Source organism: Nothoprocta perdicaria, unplaced genomic scaffold (genome assembly GCF_003342845.1).
Source record: "Nothoprocta perdicaria isolate Ctin4 unplaced genomic scaffold, notPer1 scaffold_23, whole genome shotgun sequence".
NCBI lineage: Eukaryota > Metazoa > Chordata > Aves > Tinamiformes > Tinamidae > Nothoprocta > Nothoprocta perdicaria.
This window is the reverse complement of record NW_020455455.1, coordinates 5046489-5058292: the sequence shown is the minus strand read 5'-3', so window position 1 is coordinate 5058292 and position 11804 is coordinate 5046489. Positions and strand designations below refer to the sequence as shown.

The 11804-nt window shown below is 37.1% G+C and overlaps 1 protein-coding gene across 1 annotated transcript in view; it reads left to right on the top strand.

Annotated features, from left to right (window-relative positions):
- Window positions 1-11804, top strand: part of LOC112947345 (LIM zinc-binding domain-containing Nebulette) — a 231760-nt gene that overhangs the window by 547 nt on the left and 219409 nt on the right. The window contains exon 2 of the mRNA XM_026039409.1: window positions 593-687. Within this exon, the coding sequence (XP_025895194.1) occupies window positions 593-687 (95 nt within the window). The remainder of the gene's footprint in view (window positions 1-592; window positions 688-11804) is intronic.

Here is an 11804-nt window from a genome sequence, read left to right as displayed (position 1 = left end):
GGCCGCCGTCCGTGCCCCGTGGCCGCCGTCCGTGCCCCGTGGCCGCCGTCCGTGCCCCGGGGGCCGCCGTCCGTGCCTCGGGGCCGCCGTCCGAGCTGCGGTGCGTGACGTGCTCCCTGTCGGCACCCGGGAGGTCAGGGCACTAGGAGCCCGGGCATGAAAATCCTCTTCTATGCGCAAAATTTCCGCTAAATATACCAACACGTCAACCATCATATCAGCTATCAATGCAGTATTGCCTTTTTATAAGTCATATATATACACATATGTGTGAGTCTATGTATATGTGTATATGATTTGTATTTTTATTTATTTTTTTAGCTAGACAGCTAAAAACTGCATCTTCAGTTGCCTTTAATCCCAGCAAGGTCAGGATGCAGAGGTASTGTCACTCAAACAGAAAAGACACGTTTCCCAGAGTGTTTCAAAAGCACCTTTTATGCCCCAAAGAAATCCTTTAGATTTAGTTTGCAGAAATGGTAATGCTCATCCAAAGTGCAGGCATGTAGTTGTGTTTTTACGTTTGCTGTTCCCTAAAATAGCTTTCCAAACATCAATATTTTAAGTAATTCTACTTTACATTTCTTTACAGTACTGGCATAAAGGATGTTTCCACTGTGAAGTTTGCAAAATGGCTCTGAACATGAATAACTACAAAGGATATGAAAAGAAACCTTATTGCAATGCGTAAGTATTATAAACGTCAAGTCTTGCAGAAATGCACTTGAAAGGAAGAAATGGCCATGTATTTTGTAAAATAGGTCTTGTCCTGCTGTAAAAACTTGATCTAGGGATGCGCAGGGCATTATAGAGCGGCTTAGTATCTTTTCAGACAGTTGTGCTGGTATGGAAGTGATGGAAAATGGAAATATTCATTTATGATATGAGTAGTGTTTTATTATCAGATCTTAGGTAGGATAGAGGCCCGTTCCTCTAAGGAACTGTGTCAGAGCAGTTGCTGCTCCCATTGCATTCACGACTGGTTTGCTAGGGGGTAGGTACCATTTTGCAGCTGTCTGCTCAGGGCTGTGAACCTCATCAATGTTTTGGAGTAAGGAAGCAAACAAGGAGCTTCTTGGTTTCCCAGGAATAATGTCCTGTTAGAGATCGTGACGACCTATTTTTAACTATTCTGTTGTTCACATATCTCAGTTTACTGAACTGGATATTTACAATATCACTGATTTGAGCTTCATTCTGTTTTATATTTTTCTTCTCCCTGAGAATTTGATAAACAAAAAATGATTTTTTTTTTTTTTTGTCATGTATAATCACGTTGTGTTCCACTTTTAGGTTTTTAGGTTTTTTGGGTTTTGATGTGGGCTTTGAAGAGTGCTTTGACGTTTGACTTGGGAATGCTGCAGAAGAGCATTTGGTATACAGATGAGAAGTTCCATGCTGTTCATTGTGCTATGTCCATAAGACTTGCTAACTGTGTTTCAATGTTTAAATCCTTAGAAACATTTATATTTTTAAAAGAGTATCTCTAAAAGATTTTGAACCAAATTGGATCTTAATATTATTTCAGATGTTATACCTATCGCGATCATTCTTACCTTCATCTGCTTAAAATATGAGAGAGATTGTTTTGAAACTATGGGTACATTGTAATAGTTCAGGAATATTTTTTTCCAAAATCCTCTTAAAATACTTGTTTTTATTGAGGTAGTCAGTCAAAGGCTCATCTTTGCAGGGTACTTCAATAGCATATGTCTATTTTTGCTAGCTAAAACTGCAGCAAACGTATGTATATGAAGTATGAACATTGTTAGAAATGTTATTGTGCTGCCAAGTCTTGAAGCCCCGCTTTGAGTGGGCATGGTTGTTCCTTAGAAACATAAGGACTTGCACACACAAACTTGTAGCTCTCCTTTCTGTAAAGTGGCGACCTGACACTGATGAAGCCTCTGATCATCCCGTGCCAGGTTTGCATGTTGTGGGGAGTCCCTCTAGGAAGGGAGCCCAGGGCTTCCACAAGTGGTGCCCTGTGCATGGACCTTAATGTAAAGGTTGTTGGACCTGGATGGGACCTGGCTTTYGGTAATTCTGGATTTGAAGTATAAAGTAGAAGGTTATATAATTTTCAATGATTAAAATTCTTGAAAAGCTTTGGTGCCTTTGTGAGTAACTTTTAGTGCTGGTATTTGGTTGCCTAATCTTTGGCTGGTAATGAGGTCCTTTATTTAATAATATTGTTTTTATAAATTCCTCTATGCTCTGTGTTCTTTGAAAGGGTCTTTGAAAGGTTCCTCCATCSTGATGTATGAAACACTTTTCTGGTCAAGCTAGTCAGAAAGAAACAGAGTAAAACATGGAAGAATGAGTGTCTTCTATTAGAGATGAGAGACAACTTAGCATGGTCAATATTCTGTTTTTTTCCTCTCTTATTAAACTTCAGTTTTTACAGATACTTTAAATGAATAATTTAAATAATCAGARATGTTCTATGGAAACAGTAAGGGGAGACTAATGTGTATTTTCTGTTTTTAGCAAACTTTAATGTGTTTYAAGGGGGGGAATAAAATGCTTATACAAAAAAATGCTTATACAAAATGTTAACATTTCCCAAAYACCTTGTTTATTTCAGCTTTGGTATTTTGGCAGTCTAGTCTTGCCTCTCAAGGTTACTTATTTGCAGAGTAGATGCCATTTTAGTATTAAAATTACGATGTATCTTATCCAGTGTTCATTAATGATAGAGAAATCTGCTTTTTTGTTAAATACTGTTTGATCAGAAAATCTGTGAAGAAAGGAATGCAAGTATACTCACACAAATACCTACAAACACTTGACAAAGAGAGTACTGTTAGGCTGTTTATCAAGGCCATCCATCAATGAGAGTGTAATTTGTACATAGAAGTGCAGAAGTATGGGCCAATTTGAATGGGAACACAAGGCTATTAAGTAGTTTGGAAGTCATAGTTGACTTTCTATTAGGACAAGTCAAAAAGCGTGTCTATTCAGTGATTTCTGCAGCAATTTGTTAGTTCCTAAGCTATATAGTGTGCTTCAGTATGTTTGAATCTTTGAACCTGAAGTAGTATATTCACCTCTCTTGTGACTGCTTAACCTCAAACCATACTTTCATTTGAAGGAGGAAAGAGAGTAAATTCAGAAAATAGTTTAATGAGAAGCAGTGAGTTAAGAAGGAACATATTGTAGAATAATTTGGTGTCCATTAGAAAACAACATAAATATTTGTAAATGCAGCATTCTGATTTAAAAATGAAAACCATTTTTTTTTGGAGCAGCCTGCCACGCTTGCTGGTTGTATGTGTTCCTGTGGTAAGTGTATGTTGTAGYAAAAGCAGCTTCTGACTGATCTGAAGCTGGAGAGCTAGTAGAGGTCAAGACGCTGAACTACTTAGTATTGCAACCCTGAACCTACTTTCACATGTTGTAGTTTTATAAGAGATTTCTCAGCTGGATTATAAGGGAAAACTTTGGCTTCGTGTGCTGTGAAAAGAAAGGTCTTGTGAATAAGATGTGAGATCTATGTTTCTATGACAGTTCACAAGCACTTCCATAATCTCCCTCCTATAAACCTTTCAGCTTTCTTACTTGTGGAGAAGGGATTGTGCAACTTCTGTTTTCTCCATCTTTTCCATTATCTACATAATTTGTAAGCTGTTTCGATCTGGATAGTTTCTTGCTGCTTGTTTGCATGGTGGTTTGAGTAATAGGGCTTTGATCTCAGCTCAAACATGCCAATGCTACTGTAATCCTATAACTGGCAGTGTTACATTTCTCGGTGYATCTGCACGCATGTTTCCTGTGAAAGGTCTTGTACACAAAACGTTGAATTTTTATAATGCTGAGCACACGGACAATGCCAGTTCTGCATTAGAGCTTTGGTTTTGCCCTTTGTTTGCTGACTGGCTTTAGACTTTGCCAGAGAGCTGCCTGGTTTGTGAAATATGACGAGCCTGAGTGCTCGGACTTGTGGTGCAGTTTTGCAGCTCAGCAAGGTAGGTGCATCGCCTGAAACGGGTGAAGGAGCAGCACTTTATCTCTAGCTGCCTGGAAGAAAGCACGGCTTTACATCTCAATAAAAGAAGAATTAAGGCCATTAAAAAGACTGTAACCTGTTAAGTCAGAGTTGGCTTTAATGTGAATCTAAACCCCTGTTCTGCAGGTGCAGGATACTACGTATCTCATCATATATGTGGAAGCAATTAGARGTAATTAATGCCTTTTCTTTCTAAATTCAGACCTGTTTCTTCTCAACTGCAGATAACCAAGGAATACTAGGAAATGAATGACATTTTGGCAACTAACTGCCTGTGTACTAGTTTTCAAGCTTGTTAAATTATTGAATCATCTAGGATGATTATGCAGTAACTTATACTTACAAATGCTCATATACGTACATTTTTGGCAGATTCACTAGACTAAAACACAGGACTGTTTTTTTTATGCAAAATGTAGAAGCTGAAATGCATATTTTTGCAGTATTCTTTCTGCATTACTTACAGCTGCTGATGCGAACAGACTTCTTGCATGTGTGAACATATCCAAGAGAGATGWATGTTTTATTTTCTGTAAAACCTAATAGCTAAACTTACACAGTCCTCTTACAGTCTTTTGCCAAAGGCAACCAACCTCACTGCTGGCATGAATCCTTCTGAACTTGTCAGTATCTAGRGTTTCACTAACCGCCTGTACGTAGTGCAGCTTCATTCAAGTTTTTATTTATGACAACCACCATATGGACTGATTATATAACTCTGGAATTTCAAGCTACTGTCATTAGTCTTGGCGTGGATTACTGACACGAAGTAAAAAATCATCATTGCTTTATTTTTTTTTTTAGGCTTAATTTCTTCTTAACTCATGCCAGGAGAAGATAGATATGCAAATACACATTCAAAAAACTCTTTTTTGTTGTTGCTAAAAAAAAATTTACTACAATTTCAGTCTGTGAATGCAGTCGAACTTTACGTTTTAAAAAGGGAGTAGATAAGACATGTCTAGCAGGGGAATTATAAGAAAAAGATAGAGTTTTCTGGACAGTTGGATAAACTAGAAAGTGGATGCAGTTGTTGGTTGTATATAGATGAATGTTTTGAATAAGTGGAATCCAATATCTTGTAAGAGAAGCTTAAATRTGGAGCTGTATAGCTGTGAAACCCAAGGGAGTTTTCCTTCTGCCAGTGCGGGAGCTTCTAGAAGGTAACCAGATGCATGAATCTTGGTAAAATTAGCTACTGTTACATTATTGATTTTGCTAGATATTCATTTTCAACCTAATATGTCAGGAAGAAATAAAATCCACACATAAGAAAAAACAAGAGTGTTTTTTATTTTTTTCTGAGATAYGACATAGTCACTTAGAAGAGTTGCAGGAAGGCATGAAGAGCAAGCAGATATCCAGGTTTCTTTTTCTTTCCTCCCATCTCTGTCTTTCTCTCGGTGTCTCTCTRTGTCTCTCCATGATCTACTGTTATTGAAGAAGGATAACACTGAGCTTGAATGGATGAGGTAGATTGTTTAAAGCCATTGTTTGTTACATTTGCAGCCAGGTTGTTTTTGGGTTCTGTTTTTTTCCAGCTGTTTCAGATAATCAGTTTTGTTTAAAAGTAGACTGTCATATAGAACAATCTAATGTGGTCATTCTCAATAYGAAACAACCTCAAAACTCTCTTGCAGACTTTGCTAGAAGACTCAGATTTGTCCTTTATCACTTAATTAACTTTCTGTGTTGAAGACTTTGCTCTTGGGACATAATACGAAATGAGCAATCCAAATAACAGAATCATTAAAAAAACAGAGTTGATGGAAATCTTGAGTCAAATGTGTCATGTAAGTCCATTATTTCTTGTTCAGCTTCCTGCTGGCATAGGGGGAGCCTAGTATCTGTAAGCAGCTATCRTATCTCCCTTCAGTCATCTCTTCTGGGGTTTTTTAGGGCGGCTGATCTGCCCCAGTTCTTTCATTTTTACTTTGTCCTTAGGTCATTCTTGTTGCTCTGCCTTAAACTATTTCCAAATGGTCTCTATATTTTTTTAAACTGAAGTACCAAATGGTAATAGTTCATCACTATCAGTAGAACACCATGTCTGACTGTTCAACTTGCTGGTACAATTTTGCTCATAAGGTCCAGTACATTCTTTGCCTCAAAAAAAAAAAAAAAAAAAAAAAGTCATATTTGGATTGACATGGACTAAATCTGTAATCTTTGCAGAATTGCAACCTCAGCAGTTATTATCATCCATTATTTGACAAGTTAATTRTTCTTGGCTCAGCATAGGGTCTTCCACTTGTTTCTTATTGAATTAAATCTCTGTTTTTCCCCAGGCTGTTTCTCTAATTTGTCAAGTTCATTTTATATTCTAATTCTGTTCTCTAATGGGCTTACAGCCCCCTTCTTTGCCTCTCACCATCCCCACCAGAGAGGTAATAAACACGTTGTAAATTTAATAAGTGTAATCTTCATTTCATCAGGCAGGTCACTAGTTGAAAGGGTAGAAGAGTATCGGGCCCAGGATGTATCTCTGTGGAACACCATTTAATGCAGCTGTTCTGATATTGAACAAAGAATGAATTACTTTAACTTCTTTACCAGTTCATGGAGTGCTAGGTCAGGCGCTCAATTCTGCATATAAAGAGGGAAAACAAAATTATTCAGTAACTTAATCATTGTTGATATTTGTGTAAATTCTGTTTAAATATTAGGTATAGCTAACAAGCATTCCTGTAGAAGAAAAAATAGGTTCCTACTACTCAATGTGGGGTATCCTAATTTGTTTTCTGAGTATTAAGTCCAGCTTGCTGTGAGTGATATTCAGTACTGAGAAGAGTATGGGAAGGAGCTGTGACTGTTTGCTAGAACTGCTGAAGGAGCTTCTTAGAAAAAAACCCATTTAAGTCTCTGAAAGGTGTTTGTTACCTGTCTCTAAACTTACTGAAGAAGAAATGACATGCCAGAACACATTGCAGGAGCTGTACTCTATGCATGAAGCTGCTGCTGTTTGTGAAGGAGGTATTGAAGTTCTCATCATTGGCACTCAGTTCTTGGGAAGGGCTGGTCCATGTTTTGATCTCAGTCACTCTGAATATTGGGATGCTAAAACACTTTTGGCTTTCACTTCTTCATGTTCAGTTTGTCTGCACTTTGATTTGGTGTTTGAACAAGCCTGCATATGTTGCCCTATTTACAGGCAAGCTTTGATGGGTGTTCAGGGAGAGCCTTGTGTCTCTTCCAACAGGTGTCTTGCTTTGGATGGTTCCAAGCAGTGAAGAGCATTATGGAGCTCTTCACTACAGCTTAGCTACAACCAACTTGTTTCCCAGCTGGTGCAAATGAGGTATAAAACTGCCCTGAGGAAGATGGAGGGTTGTTGACTGTTGACTGGTTTTTTTTTTTTCCTCCTCTTTTTCCTCCTCCTTTTTTTTTTTTTTTTTTTTTTTTTTACAAATTAGTGCTACCGAAGACATTGTTGCGGAAAAGAAATGGAAAATGCAAGAGTTGACACTCTGCATCTCATTTTTTCTTTTTATTTTTTAAGTAAGAATGCAATATACATGATATCTAAGGTTATGGTCAAGAAATACCTGTCAGAATCTTTGCTGCTTGGAATCCTGATCAGCTTCCAGTTTGTCTTGGCTGAAGACAATACATGGTTTTAGTYTGCATCACCTTTGGTTATTGTAGACTGTAGATAATTTTTCCAGGGACAGGTATATGTATCGCCTCAGTATCAGTTGTCACAGGATAAACAACAAGAATTCTTACAGAACTATAGTTACTGAGAGAAAATATTTCTAAGTCAGAATTTCCGTAAGTGTGATTTTCTTTGCTTGATAATGTCTTGTCTATGATTGATATTCAATATAAACTTTTGTTAATAAGTTTTTGTTAATAGTTATTGCTGCCATACTCATGCTTAAGGACAGATAAAGTTTGTTTCATTCATGTTTACTAAAATATTTAAGCAACAGAACAAGAGCAAGAGATGAAATCTTGTGATTCTAAGTCATTTACTTATTTGCATTATATGGCTTGAGCTTTGGGAGAGGTAATAACCAGTTGTAGCAAGTCTGTGAAACTTTGATAGTATGTTTTGTTCAAGGCTTTGTGATTTAGCTGTTTGGGGTTTTACATTTTTCTTATCTATATAATTTCCTGTCATATTTTGCAAAGAATTCAAAAAACTGTATTTTTATTTTGCGGAGTTTGAAGTTTCATGTTGCTCTGTTAATGTTGCTGATGATCATGCTGATGATCAAAAGCAAAACTGCYGTCCTGGCGAACTCTATATTCTTTAAGGTTTGAAGGAAAGTACTTGTGTGTTTCAACATTTCATGCCACTTTGAATCTTCAGGGCAGATGATTTCAACAGAGAATGACAACATCGTGTCAGCCAGCTCGGTGTCAGTAAACGTGTTCAGCCACTTATCGATAATGTCGCTGGAAGCTTGCCGTGATCATCCAGCCAACCTGCATTCTTGGCCGAGTGGCCAACTAACGTTGGTTTTATAATGTGAAATGTTATGGAACTTTTAAATCTTGCTAAATTTGGAGAGTGTAGAGAGGTTAGATAGTGTGTAGAGTTTAGTCCTGTGATGTTTTGGTTCCTTGGAAAGGCACTAGTAAGCGGGACTTGCAGGGGGAAAGTTTTCTGTTAGAAGAGGTGCATGGGTTACTTATTGAGTGACTGGTCTGTGTGAGCTCAAATTAACCATTTCATACTGCCCCCAGTTATGTAACCTCCAGCAGCAATTTTAAAAATCAAAATATAAACACCCAATTGCATTCTTTTCCTTGGTTTGCAGGTCAGGTCATTTGTTCTCCCTGTGCGTCTCTTTGTCTTTTGAGAGAGAGCTGAACAAACTAATTTTGTTTGCTTTCTATTCATGCAGCCTGAAGAGAGTGGGCTTGTTGCCTGTGTAACTTTTATTTGTACCAGGAGGAATAGCCTTAATGTTGAATAGAACTGAATTTTCAGTCTCTCTTATTTCCTCCCTCTGTTCTTAGTTGCTGTGGAATTGTATGACAGTATTTGATCACATAACATCTCAATACGGAGAAGGCTAGAAAAATGGGCCATCAGTGCTATAGCTGAGAGTGACTAGAGCAGCTTAATTTAAAAACGAAAAGCTGATTGTAACTTGGCCAGTGAGTATTTAAACATATATAGCAAAGGCTTTCTGGGGAAGTCGATTTAAAGAATCATTCTTCAAAGAGTGATTCTTAAGATGTAAAATTGTATGAAAACAGTGCAAATTTCCCTCTTTTAAGATCTTATTTCACAGTTTCCAAAAATTCACATTAGATTTTTTTGCCTTAGCAGAGTAAATGTTTGGAGGTATGCCATCATGTTCTGCCTCTCCAAATGGCGTATTTTTTCTCACACGTGTATTGGTATAATGCCAATTTCACAAATTTAAAAATAAATTTATGCTGTATTTTAGTTGTTTTATACTACTTTTTTTTTTTTTATTGAATTCCACAAACTGAATGATAATAGCTATTTTGTTCAAGTTTTACACTGGAATAATTTAATGCTCATAATACCATTGCTTCTAACTTTGGAACATTATAAATAGACATATTTAGGCAAAGATAAAAAAAAAAAAAAAAAAAAGATACTGCTGTTATCCACTGATATTTTAATTAAATCTAAGCTTTATGGAAAGGAAAAGTGTTAAAATGAGATAATTTGCATTGCTATTACTATTCCTCCTATCCTCCTAGATAATGTTAAATTAAAAAAGGGGTCTATTCCCTCAGAACAGTGTAAAGTATCGTATGTTCAGCACCCTAAGTGGAGTGTTCACGTATTGTACAGCAGTGGTTATACGGATCTGTGACTGCCAGAGGACTGGATTTGCCAGGACATATATAAAGAAAAGGGATCAGCACGAGTATTTGTATGAGCACACGTGCTCAGTAAGTGCTTGCCCAGAAAATTTACTAGAGTAAGAACTGGCAGTGTCCTTGATGTGTAGATGTATTGGAAGTTGCAGATAAAAACCTACCTTAAAATATTTATGTATGTATATGTATATATATGTATATATATGTATATATATGTGTATACATATCCTAAAGGATGCTTCAGGTTTGTTTTTTGGAGCTATTGTTTGTATGCTTTGATATCATGGTGATAGTGCTTTTATTAATGATATTTTTTGATAGGTAGGAAAGATGTGAAATTGATAGAGGGGTTGAGTAAAGAGAAGAAATACCTGTTAAAAGATATTTGTTTGAAAAATAGTTGCTGTATAGTGTATCATGTAGGTATATTTGATACAGATTACAGATTTGATACAGATACATATAAAGGTCCATGATTTCTACTTCAGAGTTGCTGATATGAGGTGTTAGGCTATCAGAAAACAGATGAAGTTTGTTACAACACTTAGTAGCAGGATTTACTGAAATATTGTAGCTTTAGCACAAAACTGTAGAGAGGAATGGAGAAAGGAGGCTGAAGAAAACAGTATGAAAGATATATTTAGAAGATACAGTACGCCCTGCAATACCTGAAAAGGATTGGCAGCCCCRGTAAATGAGACTGAAAGGGACACCTACAGAGAGGATGTATGTGCTTATGTAAGAAAAGGTGAGTATATGTGCATGCAGAGATAGCAAGAATGGAGTAAAGAGAAATAAATACATAGTTAATTTAAAAAATGTTTACTCTTTTTTTTTTTTTTTTGGGGGGGGGGGGTATAGCAGTACCAAACTAAATTTCTGAAATGGACATATTTTTGAAGTGTTTGATTAGGAACAGGGTATTTTCATGGATAATTGGTTGGATYGTGACATGGATTTTCATTCACTGTGTTTAATTTGATACCAGTAACTTTGAGTCAAGGGAAATTAAACACAGTTACTCGCAGGTAACGTGCTTTGTAAACTATAAAACTTAATGAGTGCACTTACAGTTTGTGGCTTACAGTTGTTTCAAAAGTGTTGGAAAAACACGTTAGTAAGAATGGTGGCACCTGGAGAAGGGAGTAGGATGGAGTCGGGAAGCTCCAACTGGGTTGATGGCCAGTCTTCATGGTCATGGTCCCAACTTCTCCACGCAGGCAGGTCTTCGTTGTTGCAGATATTAGCACAGCTTCTTTACTCACATTGTGAGTCTTAAACTTTCCAGTAAATATTTTTGTAAAAGAAGGAAAATGTAAAGTATTTACAAATAGGAATTTATATATGTCTTACTTTGGGAAATTTGGGAGGATATTTAAGTATGAATACAATACTGGTCAAAATTTACCTGTATTCATTTCTTTTCATAAAAAGGTCGTTGTTCAGAATGTCTCTCCTCCTTGTAGAGGAGAGACTCAAGAGAGGAACCCACAGATTCCTTGTGCTAATTAAATGCTTCGCTTAGACCAAGATACTGCTGTTTCGAGCCTCATTTGGGTCAGCAGCAGGAAATCTTTATTTCACTGCTCAAATGACAATGGCAGGTTGTCTCCTATGAGGAATAATACTGTATATGGAAAGCATTAACAAAAGGAAAATTTAATTTACTTGCCAAGCTGGGCACAGATATGAAAGAGAAAATAACATGGTCTTAGAAGTTGAAGGAAATAAGGTAAAAAACAGACATTTTTCTCCAATTACTTATCTCATGCTGGTGGGAATGGCTGCCTCCTTTTTCATGGCATACTCCATCCTGTCTGTCCTTTCTGCTGCGCTGTAGATACAGACTCTGATTGACTTTGCTAGGTGTAAATAGGCCCCTCTGTTTTCTTCTGCCTTTCTCCTTTGAGCAGTTACAAAGTGTCCGTGCGTCTGTGACAGGTTTGTGGCCCCGGTGCCTGCTGGTGTGGTGGTGGTGGTGGTG